We start from the raw sequence: 23171 nt of genomic DNA, 5'->3' as shown, positions 1-23171 counted from the left end.
TCCTATTCTGAATAAAGTGAAACATTATTTTTAGGAAGTAACAAAGGTAAATGCTGTGGCAGAATGGCTTAAGCTGATGCCTGCAATGCCAGCATCTCCTATGGGTGCCAGTTTGTGTTCTGCCTACTTTACTTCTGGTCTAGCAACCTGCTCACAGCCTGGGAAAAGCAGTGGAGGAGGGCCTCAGTTCTTAGCTCCCTGCCACCCTCATGAGAAATCTGAATGAAAGTCCTGGCTCTGAAGTGGATGGCAGTCCACTTCATTCCAGACACTACAGCCACTTAGGCAATGAACCAGCAGATTAAAAGATCTGTCACGGTGTCTCCGTAACTCTGACTTCGAACAAGCAGTATTTTTTGAAATGGAACCATAAATATGAAATAGTGTGATCATACTTTTACAGGGTTGGGAAGTTTTGCTGAATGTGCAGATCAAGAAATTAAAGTTTAGTTACTTACCTGTTCATAAAATTCATTAACAATGCCTTCTGTCCATTGAAGATGCAATTCTTTACATTTAGCTGGTCCATTAATATCTGCCAACTTTATACACATTTGACAAACCAGTAGGCGATCGTTTTCATTGGTCCAATCTATTCCAACTTCATCATTTACCTGTATGATGGATAAAGTTCAAAATGTGTTTTTGCCTCAGGGACCACAAAATGAAGGAATACTTACTATCTTGCTGCTATGTGAAACTAAGAATACCAAATAATGAAGAACTTTTAAGTTATGCAATGTTATTGGCTATAGAAATTAATACTTAAATGCTTAGGAAAGTGAAATGATGAATGCTGAATTTAGTAATTATTAATTATAAAACTGACAATAAATACCACTTAGCAATTAACATCAGCTGTCGTAATTTATACTAATGGTAGGAAGCATTCTTGAATTAACATTAACGCATTTGGAGTATAAATTTTTGCTTCAAGTCTTTCATCTTTACTACTGCTAGGTAATTGATATGAATGCACCATACATATAAAAAACTAAATCAAACAAAAAACCCACAATAGTTAGAATTCATTTTTTTCTTCGTAGAATGAAGCATATCACCCAACAGCACTCCATTTTCTTAGACACCTAGAACCAGTTCAGCCCCTCTATGTCTGCGTATGCCTAAATACTTCACTATGCTTTGCTTTCACATTTGACTGATAAAAGTCGACAACAATGAGTTTTGTTTAGCTCTTCGGTGCTACATCATCTGCTCTGACCATAGAGTGAAGACCAGCACACATCTCATTACCTTGGCATTAAACTTGGCTACGAAGTCAAAGTGTTTCTTCAGGTCAGTGGCCAATATTGCTTCGATGACAAGGAAACGGAAGTGCTTAAATTCCACGTGGTCAAGGTTAACTAAAAAGTTGTATTCTGGCCGGGACATGAAAAGATTCCACGCAGCAGCTGCATGATGATTTTCCAAAACCGAGCGATCATTATATAGCACTGCCTACACAAAGAAAAAATTCAATGTTTAAGTTAAAAAGAATCGCAGTAACAAATAAGCATGTGCAACGGCTTTGAAATAACTTAAACATTTTCTTTTTATATAAAGGGCAAATTTACAGAGAGAAGGAAGGAGAAAGAGAGAGATCTCCCCTTTGTTTCTTTGCAAGACACAGGAACTTAAACATGTATCAATACTCCTGAGCAGTGACTTACATTTTCTGAATCCAGCACACAAAATTATGTAAACACAAATGACTCTAAAAAAGGAATGGGTGCCCAACAGGCCCCAAAATCAGTATTTTCCCTTGATAATCAGCCATATGAAACATATGGGGAACTTCCAAAAGTTCACAGAAAACTAAAATAGATAACATTTTGGTGCAAAAAAAAAAAAAAAAAAAAAAAACAAACAAACTAAACCAAATCAAACAAAAAGCAATTCTGGCATTTTTTTATATGGACAGTCCTCAAGGTATCCAAGGTATCCACAGAAAAGTGTGCAATGAAAAATCTATGCACAGATTTCAAAATTCTCTTCCATGGAAACTTATGTTTTAACTGTTCTACTTTACAAAATAATTTTTGAAGAATCTTTGTATTATTAAGTTGTTTGCTGTTCGAAATTTTCTAATGGCACAGGAAGTCGAGTTTAAAAAAAATAAACAACAAGAGACAACAAGAAAAAAGGAAACTGCATAAAAGCTGGCCGGGACCAGGGCAGGCTACAAAGTAAATAAAAAAGGTTCCAGGACAAGCATAGAAGATAATGCACCCAACCATGAATCCCTAGTAAGAAGGTAGACAGGGGAAGGGAAGGGAGTCGTGCTTGTGGGATGTATGCTGCCTCTCTTTAGGGAAAACAATTCTGGCATGTACTTCTGGTGTATGAACAAGAGGCTGTGAGCTGGAGAAAAAATATACTGGGGATTTTTGTTGAAAACAGAATTGAAGGAAATTATTAAACAGTTCGTAGGGGAGGTTGTGGAAGCAGATGGGAATGGGATAAAACAAAAGTGGCCAAACAAAACAAAGCAAGAGCAAATATGGGAACATGCTTGTGGGAGATTGCCCCTCGATCTCTGCCTGCTAGCTGGTGGGCATGACTCACAGCTGTCACAGCTTACCTGCCCATGACCTGAGGCACAGCTTCCAGCCCTGCCTGCGGAACATGACCTGTGCCGCGTGTGCCTTCTACCCAATTACACTGTCACTGCTGGGTGAAGGGACTGTCCGGAGACACCCTCTTGCCCTTCCCATTCCTCGTCTATATAAATTTGTAGCTTCTTCACAATAAATGGACATTCCCCACCAGGTTGTCCCTGGTGGTTCTTGCGGCCTAAGAACACTGTGGCCTCACCCCCTCTGCGGCCTCACCCCCTCTGTGGCCTCACCCCCTCTGTGGCCTCGGCCCTGCTAGCAGTTCCCCACTGAGACGCGCTGCTCTGTAGATTTCATAGCTAGATGAGCAGAGAATTGCAGGATGTTCAATAACCTGGTTCCAGCTGACTCAACTGAGAGGAAGTAGAATTCATTTCTATAAATGGAAATGTCTTGGTAGTTAGTGATGTCTTAAGATGTACATACACACAAGGGTACTTGGAAAGATTCTTAGAGATACAAAATTAAAAGATGGTTCTTTGGGGGCTTCGATAGCCTGGAATCCCTGCATAGGTGTTTGTTTCTTTTCTTTTCTTTTTGTTAAAAGATTCATTGATTTTTATTGGAAAGTCAGATTTACAGGGAGAAGGAGAGACCAAGATCACCCATCCCACAACAGCCGCTGATCTGGGTCTTCCACTCCAGTGCAGAGTTCCAAGGCCCTGGGCCGTCCTCCACTGCTTTCCCAGGCCACAAGCAGGGAGCTGCTGGAAGGGGAGTGGAGCAGCCAAGACATAAACCAGCACCCATATGGGATCCTAGCGCATGAAAGGTGAGGACTTTACCAACCAGGCTACCGCAATGGGCCCCCCAAATAGGTTTTTTCACAGTATACATGTTTTGTGAACTTTCTGAGGACCTCTCATTGACTAAAATCAATCTGTTTAGAGTTGCCTAGGGATTTATGTTAGGTAATACATTTTCCTCAAATGGAAGCAAGCTCATTTAGCTCTTTCAAACCAACAGATATACCAGAAGGATAGTATATTGCAATAAAAATGCTTCAAAGGCATGGGATTTCTCTTCAGAGAAACCTTGCTGAAAAGTGCAAGGAAGACTTGGTTCTCTAATCCGTTCATGAATTCACTTTTTTATAAATCACTTTCTTCCTTGTTTAGGCAAGTCACAACCATGAATTCAAGTACATTTTTTTCCCAAGGAGAAAACTGAGAAAGGATCCCCATGGACAGTAAAACTGTACACCTGCCATTAAAAACTTACAACAATTCACACACTTGTTCAGAATCAGCATGGTCTCCAAGGAGTTCATTCAAAACTGAAATGTGGTTTGCTCTAATGCTGTCTTGGTGTCTATGCCAAATGAAATCTGTTAAATAATTTTTTTCTCCAGTGGCATCTCAAAAATGCATTCTTTTTCCCAATTAAAACTTGAAGAGTTACCTGAGGCGCACTGGTGGCGACCAGGAAGGCGTTCGTTCTTCCCGGGTGGTCGTAGTCATGCATGGCCGCAGCCACGTACAGAGCCATCAGTTCCAAGGCAGGGATATTCCCAGAGAGGCAGCCGTATCTGTCATCAGGCACAGTATACATTTTTGAGAATACATATCCCATATGTCCATGCGTGAATCCACTGTCAGAATCTGAGAAAAGTAAAAGCAATGTGAACTTCAAAAAAAAAAAATAACACAAGACTGATGTCATGTGTCTCACTTCCTTGAAACAGCCTTGTTTCCGTCCTTCGCAAAGGAGCGTGGATGAGCTTACTACATACCTGAGTCACTTGCTGATCCATGGTCGCTGACGACAGTGGAGAGGCCCGGGATGGGCTGTGTTGTAAGATACCAAACAGCATGCAGGACGTCAGTGGCGTGAACTCTGTTGTGATCTGCAATTAATGTGAAGGAAGTCATCCATTTGTGAACTCTGGGGACCAAGGACTCAGGGTGCCATCTACTGGACAAACAGTTCAGGCCTCACATTTTAAAAAGACCCACTGAAAAGTCAGTCACTAGGACAAATACTTTCATAACTCTGTAATGTTCACAGTGACAACAAGCATTATACAAGAAAACCTGTGAAACAGAAAATTCTATATCCAGGGCTTATATGAACTCTATGCATTTAAGGAACTCTATAAGTCCTTCTATACCCATTTTCATGCTCCTTAAATAAAATCCATGCTGAGGACCAGGATAAAACAAGAGAGACATTATATACATCAGCAAGATCAGCTCAACGGTCTACTGCAAAATCTCAGTTTGGCAAATGACATAATGATATAATCTGTGAATAGGACACAGTAGTATTCATTTGTATTAATGTAAAAACATGGCATTAAATATGATGGTAAAACTTTTATATATAGTTCAAACACAAAACCAAGTCAAGGACAAAAGCAATCACACTCTTGAATCAACACATTCTAATCTGGAAATAACCAAGTAGCCACAACAACAACAAACAATGCACAGTAATATAAAAGCTAAAACAATTCGAAGAGTAAAACTTAATAGAAAACCCAAGTCCCTTAATCCTCAGGCTGTCAGGATGTCATCGTGGCACGGAGGTCATTGTTGGCACAGGAGATGAACTTCTTCTGAACTACAATCTAATGTCCGGCACACTGCTGGCTCGCCGCATTTTTTTTCCTGGTGAAATTATTCATGAATTTTCTTGATAACCTGCCCTGCTCATGATAAACTTTTATTGCATACGATGCTTAATCCTGAATGTCCTATCTACTTGCATTTCCAGTAATGCTGTTTCCTTCCTCAGTTTATGTTGAATAACAGAGAAGTGACAAACAGAAGAAGAATGATAACATGAATATGAGCAAAACATCTGCTCCTTGGGTAAAAGTTAAAAAAAAAAAAAGCATGGTTCTGAGGGCACCAGGCAGTCGAAGGTAGATGGTACTGTTTTGTCTTTATATATATATATATATTTCTGGCAAATACTGAGAGCTCATCAGTAAATGATGACATAGACAACTTTGGGTAGATACTCTACAAGTCATCCAATGGGAGTGAGCACAAGGCTTTGAGATGTTCTTGGAGGAACTTTGAGAAGCACATCCTGTAGGCTGCCAAGATATGGGGAAAATGACCACATTTGTGCAACTTTGACCAGCAATATGGGTGAGTTCTCATTGTATAGTCTTTCTATGCAATTTTTAAAAAAGGTTGGAGTTTATTTTCCTGTTACAGCTCATCATCAAGTCCATAACAATTACAGATGTGTATGCACAAGAAGACTACAATTACTTTATGCCAGCACCTGTGTTCAATACAAGGTCAATCATACTAGAATCCAGATTTGGGAGAGATCTACTTTTGTCTCTGCTGATATTTATAATTCATAATTTCTTAGGCAACTTACTCAAAAGCTCATTTTTTTTCCTGTTATTATTTCCAAGAAACACTCTGTAGGTGTAGGGATTCCCCACTCCCCTTCTTCTTCCTCCCCCTCCATTCCCTCAAACCCCTAAACATTTTCCCCCATATTATTACAACAGTGCAACCCTTTAACAATAGTCACAAGTCCAATATTCTTCTATTTAAGTTAATCATGGCATTGTAGGTATTGACAACATTGGGACATCTGCAATCATATTGCCACGGTATATTAAACAGTTTCAATGGGAGTTCTCATTTTATTTGGGAATAGAGAAACTTACTGCAATCTATCTTCACTTCCCCAATATGCTAGTCTCTGCTAGACAGTTCATCTATGAGAATATATGCACAGACTTGTTATGTATCTGCTTTGTATTTTGCATTAATGTTGCCTTTTCTTGGAGAAAAGCTCATTTCATTAGCTGGAAAACGAGATCATTTTGGCAGTTAAACCTCTGTCTGCAAGCGCCAGCATCCCATCTGAGAACCTGTTCAATTCCCAGTTGCTCCACTTCCAATCTAGCTCCCTGTTTGTGGCCCAGAGAAAGGAGTGGTTCAAGTCCTTGGGCTCCTGCTCTCTTGTGAGAGACCCAGAAGATCATCATGGTTCTTGACTTTTGAACTTAACTCCAGTCATTCAGCCATTTCTAGGGTAAACCGGTAGATTAAAGATCTCTTTGTTTTCTCCTTTCTTTGTAACTTGGCCTTTCCAATAACAATAAGATAAATCTTTAAACAAAACAGATCAACTTAAAAATTCTATTTTCCATTTTTTAAAAATATGAGAATAGTAACAGTGCTAATTTGATAGTACAATTCTGAGAATGACAAATGGAATAGACTTTCCAAGTGCCTGAGATCCATAAACTCACAGTAAATACAAACTCTGGGATTAATGAGCGTAAAATAAGTTGTTGGCTGTAGAACAAGATGTTCAATTAGCTCTAATCACCTGATATTCTCTTATATGCAGAGTTGTAAGGATAATACTGAAGAATTCACTAGACCATTAGGGTTAGGGTTAGTAGACATGTTGCATAGTTTTGTATATTTTCACAGTAATGATAAACAAATGGCTCCTATAACTACCCATATTAGTTTAAATTTGCAACCCCAATAGAGAGGTGGTATGGTTATTTTGAAAGCAATCACCATCCAACCTCATCCAAGCTAAAGCTCTTTTGTGTGTGTGTGTGTGTGTGTGTGTGTGTGTGTGTGTGTGTGTGTGTGTGTGTGAGAAGCTGTAACTAAATTCCCCGCATACAATGTGCTCTCTTTATCAGAAAGCCACGTCGACTCTGACAAATCCTTTTCAATGCAATGAAGAACTCATGAAAACATACCTGGTCACTTTAACATATAAAATGTAATCAAGACATTGCAAACATGACAAACATTTTAAACTACTTAAATGCTGATTCTTGTTCACTAGGATTTGATCATAAACTCCCCAGGGAAGAGTTTAGAATGAACTCTGGAGGACAGTATTTAAGTGAACTCAATCAAGTCGAGTTGCCCCTGATACTATCACTAAAATGTAGAGGAGACACCAAAAAACTCATGGAAAAAACAAAATCAAGAGATGTATTTGGGTGTAAGCTTTTCCATGTCTTTTAATAGTATAACTTCCTATGAAATTTTTGACGATTCTTCATATGTTTGCTAATACGACACAGATTTAGAAATTCCGTCTCACGCCTGTCTGTTCCCAGTGCTTTGAGTGGCCTCCTTTCTGTAATGGTTTATTTATGTAACTCTTTAACCTTTGAGAAATCACTAGCACTTTAAGTCAATCGCTGGCATCTAACCAGGGTGAGCCCTGGGAAAATCGTTGCTAAGAAAGCAAGGCTTATCTTCAGAGTCTTTCAACCTACCCACTGCTCCTATCTCTTAGCTAACTGCTGTGGCCTTGTCAGACAAACTTTCCCATTCTACCACTGCCACGTTCTTCCCTCTGCTACCCCAATTGTCCCACTCTGCCTTGCATTTTGGTCCTGTATCCGCCACCCCTCTCACAAAAACACTCATTTGCAGATTCAATCTTTCATTTTCCTCTCTGTCACATATGCATCAGCTTTTTATTGTCATCACAATGGAGTAAATCAATGACATTTTTTTTTAGGAAGAGTTATGCATCCGTTTCTGGGAATATCTTTTTTTCTATAACCCCATTCTTAATTTAACATCAGCTCTTTGTAATAGAACTGGTGTCTTGCAACCCAAGGTATATAAAAGTCAATGTAAAGTTGGAAAATGAAAACATGATACAAATACTTCCATGACACTGAAGCTAACACATCAGGTTTATTATTTTTCTTTCCATTTATTTATGCTGTAGACACACTACCTCAGCTGTACCAACTCTTATTGGATCTCTGGGCATTTCCTCTAGTTTCTTGATGCTATACTATCGTAGGACAGCTCTCCCTCTGTGTTGATGATCACATGAAATGCTGCACAATTCTCCAGTATCTCATTATTTATGGCTACAAACTGTATCCTACAGTACTCAAGGTTCAAATGCTGGCTTGCACCCTCTCTTCGAGTTTTCATATTTAACTCTACTGTACAATGTTTCTCATTTTTCCATAACTACTTTCAGATGTCTCTTCTATTTTACTATTCAGATTGCTACACTCCTGTTCTCCCAATATCAACTGCATTTATCTTGCTTACATTGAGAAAACTTAATATTTCATGGAATAACTCTACAGAGATCATAAAGTCACATGATAAAAGTGGCCAATAATTAAATAGGCATTAGTTGGTTATTAGGTAATTTGAACTTGGTTTATACCCGGCACTAGTCTAACATCCTCTAACTCATTATCTCATTGAATGCTCACAATTCTGTGAAGCAGACATTATGAGCCCAATTTTTAGGATGAAGAAATGAGCCGCTATGGAGGCCAGGCTCTAATATACATGGACAAGAGCCAGGATTCCAACAGTTTACCTCCTAGTCCTTACGTGGTGTGTGCAACTCTCTGCTGGCTGATCATGAGCTAATAACTTATTACCCACAGCAAATTTAACAGATCTTCCATGTACTCCAGCACCAATGATGGATACTTACAAGGAATATCCCTATATCCGATCTCCAAAGCATGAAAATAATTCATAAATTCCCGAACAGGAATTTTAAAGGCTTCAAAGAGACCCATGTCTTCAAAAAGTCTGTAGGACACCTGTTAAAAAAAATACAAAAATACAAAGCCTTACAAAAGATCCTTCATTGCGCTCCAGGTACAGAGAGAACAATGGGAAAGGGTACATCCCAAGGAGTGTGTTAACTATTTAGATCACCAATGGAGACAGCTATGGATATGCTGAAGACGCGGTATGTGCTTCTTTGTGAGATTCAGGATCGGAGTTAAATGCCTGTTGGGGATCAGGGTGGGACAGTTTTGGGGCCGCATCCACCTCAGGAGGACTTGTCCTGAATAACGCAAGAACACACTGGAGAGCCAGGGGCTCAGAGATGGGCTTTGTCTTATTTACGCAAGCAGCCTCCCGCTGTTGGGTGAGAGGTAGATGGCTGTGTGGCATCTTAGCCTTCACTTCCGTGAACTTCCCTTCACTGTGGATGGAATGTGGATATAACTTGTTCTCTTTCTCTCCTCCTTTCAAAAATCCAATAAAATGAAGTCGATAGATTCTGTCCTAACGTATCTTAAGCAACTGTCTCTTCTAGCTATGTCCTTCTTACTATTGCTTTAGACTATATTAGAGTTATTTTTAAGTATCTAAGGGATTTGACTAGATGTATTACTTCAGTAACAGCTGCGGCATACATGAACACAGACACAGAAAGCATTAAATGAGATGCCTCTTTTAGTGGTGGGTACAGGTGTACACACACATACACACACGACTTTTCCCATAATCAAAACTTTGTAACTTTTATACTCGTAAACTCAAATCAAAAGAAAAAAACTCATAAATCTCCACTCCGTAGGCAAATGAAGCTGCATTTTCCCAAAGCAAACGCTTTGTCAATGAAGTACATGGTGACTAATAAGCCTCATGTTGTAATGTGTTACCTATTACCTACTTGATCTTTGAAAGATGACTTGAACAGAGGTATTTTAATGAATTCCTGCTCAAATCCGATCGTGAATTCATCTCTTTCTGTCTACCGTTATCCACATTTCTAGGACAGCATTCTGTCCGGACCCACTGCTCCTAACAGCCTCTTTTTGGCTTGGCCGGGCTTCTTCACATATGGACAGTTTGAAGACAGAATTAGAGTGTGTTTTGCAGGGTGCTAAAGAGCAGTAAATACCAGACGCCTAGGCTTCTGATAAGGAGTCAGTGATGTTTCAATCTGGATCACTATGCCATTTTGGAAGAAGAGCGTTATCTTGTTTATGTCTTGGCGGCTGCTTCTGGAAAATGGAGATTAAGCAAAGTTTTGGAAAAGACCTGGACCTATAAGAGGGTACTTCCAAAAGACTGTGGGAAAATGGGATTAAAACTTAAGTTTATTCTGATGCATGAGGCTTTGAAATTAATGTACTTTTCAATATTAATTTTCCATGGATGTTGTAAAGATAGCTTGTGTATCAACTACAAAATAATAGAACTTTTTTTTTTCGCTCCACAGCAGGCAACATTACTAGCAAAAGAAGCAAGAGCCAGCTGCTTAACTAGTGCCCATACCTTGTGAAACCTCCCCAGGCCTATCCAGAGAAAAGCTCACTCTTGCAGTTCAGCAGTCTGTGATGGATTTCAGAATATGGGATACAAAACCTCCCAGGAGTCTCCCGAAGTATGAGGCTCTGGTGGACTGAATAAAATGGTTGCCCTTAAACCTGTCTTCAGGGTCAGCTAGAATAAAGGGCATTCCTTAGCACCGAGACAGAAAGAGGACGGGGACGTGGAACCCACAACACAATGTCCACGCTCAGTCGCCGTAGACTCCAGTTGGTAACCAACATGCGTTACCCAGACAGCATTTTGTTGTGTACCACATCCATCAGCAGTTTGACACGCCTCTTGCCGGCACCAAGCTGAACCACCACTATTTCAACACCCGTTTGCTTAACAGATTAGGAATTTTCCTAGGTCAAGGTTCTCTGTCTCTTTCTGAAGACTATACTGGTTCTCTGTGTTCCTACAGCCACATGCTGGCAGCAGAGCCAGCACACTCCCTTCTCCTTCCAGACCTCGGGTGGTTGGGCTCCTCAGTCTAAAGAGACATACCCATAGATTTGTTGGGAGGACTAAGGAAAACTCATCTCCCACTCAGCTATTAGAAATCAATACTGCCAGCACTCCTTTTTTACTGTTTTGCAATAAATCTGAGTTGGTCTTGAATTCTCACCTAAGATGATTGGCAACTTTGCTAGTTTGAGCGTTTCTGCTCTGGTATTTGCTCAAATATGTTAGAAACACACTTAAAACATTTTAAAACAAGCTGGTAACCATTACTGCTTCAGCATCCTTAATTAAAACATTCATTTTGGCAGATGTTTGATAATACAGCAAATCCATCACTTTAGTTTTGATTTCTGAAGCAAACATGTTCAAATTCTGAATTTCCCTGCATTTTCTATCTCTTAGCAAAACAAATCTGTCTTTAAATGAAAAACCTTGAACATAGTCTGAGCTAACAAAAACAGTACTCCAAAGCTTTTCATGCAGGAACAGTTTTCATCCCCTATTTCTTGTATTAATAAAGGTACTCGCTTTGGAAATAAAGAGAATTCAATTTCTTTCTCATTAGGGGAACATATTTTTGGACATTTAAAAAAGATTCACTTAAAAAAATAAAAGCAGTTAGGGAGAGAGATACTGAGAACATGAGACAGAATCTTCCATGTGTTGGTTGACTCCTCAAATGACTACAAGAGCCAGGGCTGGGCCATGTTGAAGCCAGGAATTCTCAACAGCCAACAAGCATGGCAGTGCCCAAGCTACTGCTGCCTTAGCAAAGAGCTAGACTCCAGTGCATTAGCCACATGGAATGCTGCCAGTGACTTCACCTGCTGCTCCAGTATGCCAGCCCCTACTAATTTTTCAAAATTTAGGAAAAGAAAATATTGAGCCTAAGAGAAAGCACCCAAGTGAGCTCCTATCTGCTGTTCACGTGCAGTGGATAGAACTGGACCAGCCTGATGCCGACAGCCAGAAACTCAACCCGGATCTTCTTTCAGGGCAGTAGGAACCCAACTGCTTGGACCACCATTTACTGCTTCCCTGTGTCCACCAGAGCAGGAAGCCAGAGCCAGCAGCTTGAGCCAGGAAATTGAACCCAAGTAGTATTCTTATGTGGGTGTCTTAATCATTATGCTAATTATTCTCTTCCTAATATTTCTGGAAAGGCCTAAGACATATGATATTCAAAAGGTTAAATAGTCATTGAAAATAATTTCAGACAACAAATTCATATGCAACCAGCTTTGCTCTTTTAGGGGTCCTGTATCAACTTTGCCTTTGAGTATTCTTATCACTCTACCTATTATGTCAAAAACAATCCCTAAGATGTTAGTCATATAACACAGGATTATACTCACTTGAAGTTTCAGTTTCTCTTGTTAACCCACTAGCAGGGCATCTGTAGAACACTGTGTGTGTGTGATGCTTCACATCAGCCATCCAGAGGTTTCAAAAACATAGATGACTTCTGTTTCCCATTTTTAGAGTCATTTGTGTGAAACTACTTCCTTTTCAAAAACGAAAGGGCTATTTTTATTTATTGAAAGGCAGCGTTGAAGAGACAGAAAAGACACACAGGGAGACAGAGTTCTTCCCTCTGCTGATTCAAACCCCACATGGCCACAATGGCTGGGGCTGTGCCTGGCAGGGGCCAGGAATCTGGAGCTTCTTCCAGAGGTCCTACGTAGGTGCACAAATGCAGGAACTTGGGTCATTATTCGCTGCCTTCCCTTGACTTTAGCAGGGAGCTGGACAGGAAGTGGTGTAGCTAATGTTTGATCTGTCAACCCACTACATTCAGCTCCATGAATCCATTTCTTACCTGACTAAGAATACGGCCACATTTTCTTCCAATGTTTTCCACTAAATCAAAAATTGGAAAATTCCAAGTATTTAGTTGCTCCATGATTGAGTCCAGGTTATCCATGACAAGAGGTTCAGGAGCAAGAATTGGCTTATCCTGCAATAAGAATTAAAATATTTTCCTGTCAAGAAATCCATATTTTGCTAACTTTGACTTAATAACTATGATTATCTGAGATAAAAGACAAAATCTCAGATGAACAAACAACCGTTAAAAAAAAGGGTGGAGGGTGAAAAAAGAAGACATTGGCCCAAAATAACAAGCAAAGCATCAGAAGTGGTTTCAGACTATGAATCTCTGCCTTGTTGGTTGACATCTGTCCTTGGCTCACACACACTTCAGCAAAAACACAGATATTTCTTCCATAAGCTTCTATGAGTCTGATGTAGGGATCTTAAATCAAGGTCCCAGGATTCAAAGGCACTTGCAAATCACATGTATTTTTAAATACATGTGTACGATTTTCTGGAATAAGAATCCTTGTCTCATATTTGGACTCTCAAACAAAATCATGAGTAGGGAGGGCAACGTCACCCCATTGCAACTAATTAAGTTTACAGCAATGCTCGGAAGTCAGCATCATGATTTCACGCTGGAAAAATGACGGCTGCCACATTTCAAGGATTCCAACAGTGGATTTGTGATCTGTTATTTCCTGAGAAACACATAGGAAGTAAATGAAAAGACAGAACTAGTCTCGACGGAGGGGATTCTTTCCATTCACCATCTCCTACTGCCGATAATTAAAAAAAAGATAAGAAAGCAAATTACTTGAAAATGTACAAAATGCAAAAGATAAGTATACTAAAAAACCCACAATGGGTAGTTATAAGAGACTAATCATGTAACAACTATATTGCATCATTTGCTGCTTCTTCCAAATTAACAAGATTCAAATGTGTTTCATTTGTCCTTAAATAGATCTGTTCAAATACTAAAATAAATCATCATTAAAGGGTATTTTAATAGGCAGAAACAGTCAGAGTAAAAGACACTGAATTATTTTCTAAATTAAGACACTACTAAGGAAAACCAGCAGGTCTCCTAAAGCTACAACTTGCCAATCCCTTCCTCCTTCCCTTCTATGCCTTTTCTATCATTACAAAATTGTTTCACTAAATGAATAGTCACACATTCACACCGTTTGTGTGTGTTAATATATGTAATACTTTGGGAGAAACGAAGAGCCATTTGTTGAGACATCTGGGTCATCTTTATGCTGCTAATCACCACCCAACAGAGTCACGGAAAGCTCAGCAGGAGCTGGACAGAGGGACACTGCACCGACAGGCTAGTGCTACAACACGGGTGATCCCAGACACACACACACTCCCTGATTGTAGTGCCTCAAGGAGGACCTCGCGCTGAGCCAGCTGCTGCAGGAGCGGCCCATCTCTCAGTACACAGATGAGTTAAGTGACAAGGGCCTACCACGAACATCAAGGTCTCGGGAGGGAAGGTGCGACAGGCAGACACGTTCCTCAGCGGCTGGCTGGGGCACTCGGCCTCATCTTCATTCTGGACGATGTCACTGCTGTCGCTGTTGTTGTTGGTTTCGTAATCAGAGGTAACTTGAGCAGCGTCATCTGCAATGGAACAAGAGCAGCTTGTTACAAGACCTACAACGGAGAAGAGCCTTCCACGTGCAGAAACTCACCTACAATTCACCACTGTGTGGCGAACACACTGATTAGGGTAACAACCCTTTCCTCAATCACACACCAAGAATACAAGAGTAGATGATAGGAAAAGCATACATGTTCTTTTTCCTTTTAAAAAAATATTTAGTTATTTTTATTGGAAAGTCACATATACAGAGTGCAGGAGAGACAGAGAGGAAGATCTTCCATCCATTGAGTCACTCCCCAAGAGGCTGCTTCAGCTCCAGCTGAGCTGATCCAATCCAAAGCCAGGAGCCTTTTCCAGGTCTCCCACATGGGTGCAGGGTCCCAAGGCTTTGGGCCGTCCTTGACTGCTTTCCCAGGCCACAAAGCAATGAGCTGGCTGGGAAATGGAGCAGCTGGACACCAACTGGTGTCCATATGGGATCCTGGTACATGCAAGGTGAAGACTTTAGCTACTAGGCTACTATGCTGGGCCCAAAAGCCTGCATTTGGAAACCCAATTTAAAAAGTGGGAATTCCCTAATTTCTGTGACAACAATTTTTCAACAATAGTGTATAGATGAATTCACACTTGAAAAAAAAATCTTAGTGACTTAATGTATCTGTTCCTGCATTCTTGTACTGACACTCTAAGTAGCTAACAGGTTACTCTGAACTGGCATGTGGGGTTGGGGCAAAAGGGCTGCTCAGGCAGGAAATGAGAGACTTGAGGAACTGACAGTGAGCCACACTGAGGAGGCAGGGGAGCCCTTGTTTTCCTAATCTGGCCGATTCCCTTCCTGGCCTGCCCCGTTCACTGTCTCCCATTTTAGTTGGCAGAAAACTGCTAAGTGACAACCAATCAGAACATATCAGGAATCTAAAGAACACTTGCTTTTGCATCGAAGACATCGAGAAGCTTGCCCGAGCTGAACAAAGAACAAAGAACAAGAACAAAGAGCCTCAGATAGCTTTACTGAGCACGTGCTGTGCGGCGGGTCTGACCTGAGGCATTTTATTTGTGTGTACATATCTAATGCTCTCCACAATCCTGATGAGCAGATTTTATGATTATTATTATTATTGCATTACCATCTTCACCTCACAGATGGGAAGCAACACACAGAAGTTGCCCAGTTTAATACAGCAGTGTCAATTTTACAATGCAATTGTAAAATTTCATTTCAGAAGGCCATGGCTCTACACAGACTGTAATAAGGACCACCTCTCCGAATCTATCAGCCCTACCAAGATGCTGAGAAAAGGAGGTCCCATAAAGCCGTGAGTCTCACATTTGCTACAGTATCAGAAAGTGATCACAGTGAATTATCTTTTGAATGATACTTGCTTGTGCCTTCTGCCTATTTCATGTTGCCAAAGCACCATATTCCCACAGAAAAATAATCAGGTAACAGTTAATGTGTTTGTTTTTTTTTTTTTTTTTTTTTTTTTTTTTTTTTTTTTAAAGATTTATTTTTATTATTTTGTCATTGGAAAGGCAGATATACAGAGAGGAGAGACAGAGAGGAAGATCTTCCGTCCGATGATTCACTCCCCAAGTGAGCGCAACGGGCCGATACTATGCCGATCCGAAGCCAGGAGCCTCTTCCGGGTCTCCCACGCGGGTGCAGGTTCCCAAAGCTCTGGGCTGTCCTCGACTGCTTTCCCAGGCCACAGGCAGGGAGCTGGAAGGGAAGCGGGGCTGCCGGGATTAGAACCGGCGCCCATATGGGATCCCGGGCGTGCAAGGCGAGGACCTTTAACCACTTGCGCCACCGCGCCGGGCCCTAATGTGTTTGTTTTTTTAAGATTTTTTTTGAAAGCTAGATATTCAAGGAGGAGATAGATTTTCCGTCTGCTGTTTCACTTGCCAAGTGGCCACAACGGCCAGATCTGAGCTGATCTGAAGCCAGGAGCCAGGAGCTTCCTCTTGGTCTCCCATGTGGGTGCAGGATTCTAAGGCTTTGGACAGTCCTTGACTGCTTTCCCAGGCCAGAAGCAGGGAGCCAGATGGGAAGCAGAGTAGCTGGGATACAAACCAGTGGTCATATGGGATCCCGGAAAGTGCAAGGCAAGAACTTTAGCCACTAGGCTACAGGGCCAAGCCCTACTGGGTGCTTTTTAACAAATGCTGAAATAGGGGCCGACACTGTGAGTAGTAGCCAAGTTTCCCTGTTCAATGCTGGTGTTCCACATGGGTGTTGGTTCATGTCCAAGTTGGTCCAATTCTCATCCAGCTCCCTGCTTTATAGCCTGTGAAAGTGGCAGAGGATGGCTTAAGTTCTTGGACCCCTGTACCCATGTGGGAAATATAGAAGCTCCCGGCTCCTGGCTCCTGGTTCTGCAGTGGTTCATCTCTGGCCATTGTGGCCATTTGGGGAGTGAACCAGCAGATGGGAGACCCCTCTCTCTGCCTCTCCTTCTCTCTGTATCTAGTCTTTCAAATAAAAATAAAATAGACCTTTTAAAAAAGGAAGAACTGCTGAAAAACAGAGTTAAGAATTATTACTAGGTAGCTCTGTCACCTTAAGGTCCACAGCTGATAGAAGCTTTTTATTCTACCTGGGGAACTTTCAGCACTAACAAAAACAAGTGTGGCTACATCAGCAAAAATAAAGTAACAATTACTCTAGTAATAGCAAATACAAACTGCTTACTGGAAACGAAAAGAGAAACAAAGGAAGATAGAGGGAAGAAAATCAAAAAGGGGAAGTAGCAGGGAGAGAGGAAAGAGAGTGATGGAGACAGGGATATTCCATCCTCTGGTTTACACCCCAAATTCCTGCAGCACCTAGGGATGTCTCGGGCTGAAGGCACAGGCTGGGAGCTCCATCAGAGCCTCCCACGAAGATGGCAAGGGCCCAAACCCTTGAGCCATCACCTTCTGCCCCCCAAGGTAGGCATGAGCAGCAATGAGGTCTAGACTGCAACCAGGACTCAACCCGAGGCACAAGTCACACCTTAGCCACCGTGCGCGCCCAAGGTAAGCTCCCCAGGGCTGGTTGTGTGGAAAAGTGGGTTAATCAACTTTCGGTGACTTGTACAACCCCTGTGGGTACTGGTTTGAGTCCCAGTTGCTCCACTTTTGATCCAGCTCTCTGGTAGTTAATACTTTTGAAAAACCAATGGAAGACAACCCAAGTCCTCGATCCCTGCCCCCACGTGGGGGATTTAGACAATGCTCCTGATGCTCCTGGTTTTCGCACACCTGGCCCAGTCCCAGCCACAGCAGCTATTTGGAGAGGGAACAACTGATTGTTCATTCTCGTGTTTGCTCTTTCAAATAAATTCTTTTATAAGTTTTTTTTTTAAAGATTTATTTATTTTTATTGGAAAAAGATCCTCCATCTGCTGGCTCACTCTCCAAATGGTTGCAATAGCCAGAGCTGAGCCCATCCAAAGCCAGGAGCCAGAAGCTTTTTCCAGGTTTCCCATGTAGGTGCAGGGTCCCAAGGACTGGAAGGGAGGTAGAGCAGCCGAGACAGGAGCCAGTGCTTGAAGATTTAGCCATTGAGCCATCACAACAGGCCCATAAATAAGTCTTTTAAAACACTCACAGAAGTGCATTCTCAGGCCCCAAAATAAATGTGTTCACATATACAGAAACATTCGGATAGTTTCCCACTCAAATTTTTTCTACAATTAAAAGTAGGGAATTAAGGGTGATTTTGATTTTTTCTTAATTTCAAAATATAAAATAACAGGGCATATCAAAAACTTCGTGGGAAACAGAATAAATGTAAGTTTATTTTGGTGCAAAACAGGCTTGAAATTTATGCAGTCTTTTTAATCATATGCTTTTTTTTTCTTTTTACACTTTTGGAAGACTCAAATAAGATGCTTTTCTGATCAGGAAGAAACAAATGATTTCTAGTTTCAGAGACAAAATCCACAAAATGAATTACCTGCTCTGCTCGGCATCCGAGGGGCTGGGCCGCTTCTGTCCAGGGGCCTGTCAGCAGGAATTCCCTGGGAGTAAGGTCGGCCACAGCTGGGAGATATGAGAACATCTGTTGAGTTTATGCTCCTTTTTGCACACATCAACCATATGTACATTCACACAGATAACTCTCATCACGTATTTCTGCCTTTTACTTATTCACTCACTAGAAATATTCACCTTTGCACACGGATGCTGAGGACACAGCTTTGTTTTCCTTCTCATGAGCGAATGATCGATAGGATACTTGAGGAAACGCATGTGACACTCATTCCCCGTTGCCACGCCCTGTACAGTATTTGAGGTGAAGGTGCCAGTAAAATGCACTACATCAGCTGGAGAACAGTGTGATTGGCTGTCACCTATTGCTAGTGGTGATGCTGGAGGGGCCAGCCTAAATTTGGTCAACAGCATCTTCCCCGGGGTGATATCTTTGTGTCTTCAACGGCTTCGTGACTAGATCTGTTTCTCAGAGTTCATTTTTGCACAGATACAGCTTCATGAAAGCAGAATGCAGCTTAAAATAGGGTGACAGTATATTTGCATCATGTTTTCTTTTATTGCCAAAGTTCCCAGATGAATTTTTTTCTGTATTGACCAGTCACTTGTTAGCACCCTAAAGAAATAACTCAGGAGACAGACGCTGTGGTGAGAGAGCAGGTACGACTGCCTGCACGGGGCGCTGGTTCAGGGACTGATGTCCTGCAGAGGGGACAGAGCCCCAGACAACGGCGGCTGGAGCATGCGAAATGCTTTTTTTTTCTCCCCCCTCTCAACAGCGGACTGTTTCTGAAATTAACAACAAAGCCCCCAATATCCTGGTAAGATTTCAAACTGGCTTCTCTCTTGCACACTCTTCTGGGGACTTCATGGCTACGTTTCAATCCTGCGTTTTGCCGCCACATTCTTTCTATTGGACTAATTATTATTTAATCACAAATTATCCTCTCAAAACGAAAAGTGTCCGAGTTCACTGCTAGGCATCTTAAACATTTCACCATTTTTAAATTGCGCTTATAGATACGGTCACAGAAAAAGCAGTGTTTTCATCTGGAGAACATCTTCCTTAGAAGGAAATGGGCTTCTCTGGAGTTTTAAGTAGGAAAGCTATTATTTCCAATTATGAAATCCTGTCAGGTCGCCTAAGGCAACCAAAAGAAAATGCTGGGACCAATGCAGATGCAAGCTGGAGGATATGCCTTCTGAGACTATACTAAGTAGAAGCAGAGTTCAGTCATTCAGACATATTTAATTGCAATGTAACACTTAAAAGGATTATTTAACGTAGTAGTTCAAATATATCTGCTCCCATATAAAAAAAACAGCATATTCTACAAAAACTGCAACAGCTAAGAGACTGGAGTGGACACCCATCCCTTCGAATTCGGCAGGGGAAGTGACAGTAACTGGTTATGTGTTTTTTGAGCTCTCTGTGCCTACGTGGGTGGCTGCCTGGAAGGCAAGGGAGAACCTGGTTTAAATTATCGACTTAGAAAGCCCCAATAATAAAACACACACTACTGTGCGTATCAACATCAGCCAAGCAGTCGACAGTGAAATCCTCTTGTTTTTCTCCGAAACTCTTTGATAAAAATCCCATTACATTTTTATTGCTGAGAACACCAAAAACAAAACAAAAAAACCCCAAAATTCACTAAGAACAAAAAATGGAAATTAAAAAGGGCTGTGAGAAGAGAAGTTCTGAGTGGCCGACCTTTCTGGCTGTGGGCATTCCTGTTTCTCACAAGCAGGGAGAGCACAGTGGGGGGCTTCCTGAGAAGGTGGGGAGCAGGTGTCCTCAGGGGCCCTTTTCTCGGCCAGACTTCCCACCCTGATGCAGCTCAGCTAGCTGCTCTCTCAAGTGTTTCCTGCCAAGCACTAGATGCATGGGCAATTACTGAATATTTACCTAAAGAAACATGCTCTGGGCCCAGGGCAGTAGCCTAGTAGCTAAAGTCCTTCCTTGCCTTGCACACACCAAACTGTGCCATATGGGCACTGGTTCTAATCCCGGCTGCCCAGCTTCTCATCCAGCTCCCTGCCTGTGGCCTGGGAAAGCAGTCCAGGACAGCCCTAGGCCTTGGGACCCTGTACCCACGTGGAAGACCAGGAAGAAGCTCCTGGCTTCTGGTTTTTCAGCTCAGCCCAGCTCTGGCTCTTGTGGTCGCTTTGAGGAGTCAATCGGCAGATGGAAGATCTTCCTCTCTGTCTCTCCTCCTCTTTCTGTATATCTGACTTTCCAATAAAAATAAATAAATCTTAAAAAAAAGAAACTTGCTCTGCGGTCAAGAATTCAGATGACACAGATAAAACAAAAATCAAGAGATGTTCTTTGAGCACAACCTCTTAGAGCTTCTGATAAAGGTGCACTATACCGCATCTCCAGATGTTACACACTAAAACCTGCCCTTACCATATAGGGAAAAGGCTATTTATCTCTCACAGGAGTCATTTTATTTAAAAAAAAATATTGAGAACACACTGACAGAGGACAGCAGGATCATGTGATAGAACAATTATTCTTTTATCCTGGCCAAACAGAAACGATTTTCAAAATCTCAGAAAACATTTACAAAGAGAAAAGGAGATAAAGATGGTAAGAGACAGTCTTTTGACTTGCGGAGTTGGTGAACAAGTTTAAGAAAATGAAACTTTTGAGGCTAGTTACTAGTAAATAGATTACATGGGTACAACTAGGATCTATGAACCCAAACTGGAACCTAGAACACCACCACTTACTAGCACAGCCAGTGAGCTTCCAAAAGAGTGGAATTTTATTCAAGGTATTCTCACACACATGATTACAAACACTCAGCTCTTTCCTGGTTTTATTTTTCATGCTGAAGAGCAATATTCCACATAAACATATATTTTTTTAAAAGTTCATCAGTGAGCAAATACATTTCTTAGTGACAACATTGACAAAACAATTATGGCAGCCATAGGAGAGCCCTTTTTCTTATCCTCTGTGGCAGGAAATATTCGTACAAAATAGCAAATGTTATCAGATGAGTTAATATCTGAGTAATACATTTTCTACATTCTTCATGAAGCAGAGCAGGTATATCAATAATAACTTGGTGTCATCTCCACAGGTTAGTGGATGGGTTATGTTGCCGTTAAGTTTTTTTTTTTTTCCACAGAGAAATAACTGAAAAATTAAGCTTCCCTGATAACCCATTCCCACACAAACACATCATCCCATATTTTCTGTTCAACTGCTCTGGGAGCCTACTCTGAGTTGCGTGGACTGCTGCTGGGCGCTGCTGTAGGCAACACTAGGATTCAGTTTGTTATCAAAGGCTACGCAGTTCTTACCTGCTACATATCACAGGTGCAGCCAGGCTCTGGGGAGAAAGGTCGGGGGCGCTCTGCGTGCACGTTAAGGGCTTGTGGGAACCCGGGCCTTGTCGGGCAGGTGTGTCAGCAGGTTCTGGAAACTGCACTGTAGAAACTTTGCTGATGGGGCTGCCGGCAGGAGTCCCTTGGAGAGGTGAGGAGCAAGGGGAGGAGAGAGGTGAAATTGTACCTGAGAAAGAGCAAGAGTAAGGGAGTCACTCCAAAGTGTCTTGGAAATAATACGAAACTGCAATGCTGAGATGGCGCCTTGACTCCTATAAACTCGACAATCACCCCAACTGCAGGCTTGGTGTTCAGCCGGGTGTCTCCATGGCATGAAAATGGGTACATAGAAATCATCATGAAAACTTTGGTGGCAATGCTGGCACATCCAGCTAAAGCCCTGGTGGCCCAGAGCAACCACAGGACAGAAAGATACCATTTTCTCCTTCCAGTTTTGTTTCTGACATGAGAATAATATTTCCACTCTTCTTGCATGCCTGTCTTCTGTTAGGTGGTGAGGATCTGATATTGCTTAAACCCAGTATTCTGGAGCAGAGTTTGGGAAGCATGGACTGCTTAAAATATGGAAATAAAGAGAATAAACAGGTTAGGGAGTGAGCCACCGGGGAGCGAACCAGCTGAGAGAAGCACCTGGGAGAGGAGAGCAGAGCCCACCCCAGGACCCTAATCCCCTTGAGAGGTATTAGGGCCACCCAAGAGGGGCCGTGGGAACCTAGAGGAGCTGAGACTGGATCAGTTACACGGATCTTGGTGAGTAAGCCAGAACTAAGGGCCAAACGTGATTGCGCAGGCGGACATTGGCAAGCTGTTGCACAGATTTCAGTGCCTGGAGCTCGCGCAAGGCAGGAGAGGGGGGTGAAGGCTGTCTAGGCAAAGATGAACAGCTCACAGACTGGACACACAGCACTGTGACAGAGAGCAGCGAGTGCCCAGATGAGTTTTGAAGGCCACCACAGGAGAGGAAGGAACAAAGCTGCTGAGCTGCACGCGGCCTCACGGTGCCTTGCACTATGAGTGGGGCAGGACAGAGAGGGGCCCATATAATCAGGGGTACGGCTCCGCAGCTCCACAAGCATCCTAACGTCTGCCGCAGGCCTGTCCTGGTGCCCATAGCACTAGCATGGCAGCAGCTGAGCAGCGTGCCCAGCACTTCAGCGGGGGTCCTAGTTGCATGGCAGGGGTTTCTGCCGCTGAGCAGCACTAATCAAGAAGTCTCTCTACTTACTGAAGAAGATTTGAGGTAAGCCAGTCACAACTCACTTGTCTCCA

At 42.0% G+C, this 23171-nt stretch overlaps 1 protein-coding gene across 1 annotated transcript in view; it reads right to left on the bottom strand.

Moving 5' to 3' along the window:
* Positions 1–23171, bottom strand: part of PDE3A (phosphodiesterase 3A) — a 342193-nt gene that overhangs the window by 5668 nt on the left and 313354 nt on the right. The window contains exons 7-15 of the mRNA XM_040968076.1: positions 21858–22068; positions 18505–18590; positions 14427–14581; positions 12954–13091; positions 9048–9159; positions 4348–4461; positions 4017–4216; positions 1255–1458; positions 459–614 (exon numbers count right to left, since the gene is read on the bottom strand). Of these exons, the coding sequence (XP_040824010.1) occupies positions 459–614; positions 1255–1458; positions 4017–4216; positions 4348–4461; positions 9048–9159; positions 12954–13091; positions 14427–14581; positions 18505–18590; positions 21858–22068 (1376 nt within the window). The remainder of the gene's footprint in view (positions 1–458; positions 615–1254; positions 1459–4016; positions 4217–4347; positions 4462–9047; positions 9160–12953; positions 13092–14426; positions 14582–18504; positions 18591–21857; positions 22069–23171) is intronic.

Source organism: Ochotona curzoniae, unplaced genomic scaffold (assembly GCF_017591425.1).
Source record: "Ochotona curzoniae isolate NIBS_2020 unplaced genomic scaffold, NIBS_Ocur_1.0 contig_1482, whole genome shotgun sequence".
NCBI lineage: Eukaryota > Metazoa > Chordata > Mammalia > Lagomorpha > Ochotonidae > Ochotona > Ochotona curzoniae.
The sequence above is the reverse complement of the archived record's forward strand: the minus strand, read 5'-3'. Positions and strand labels throughout refer to the sequence as shown.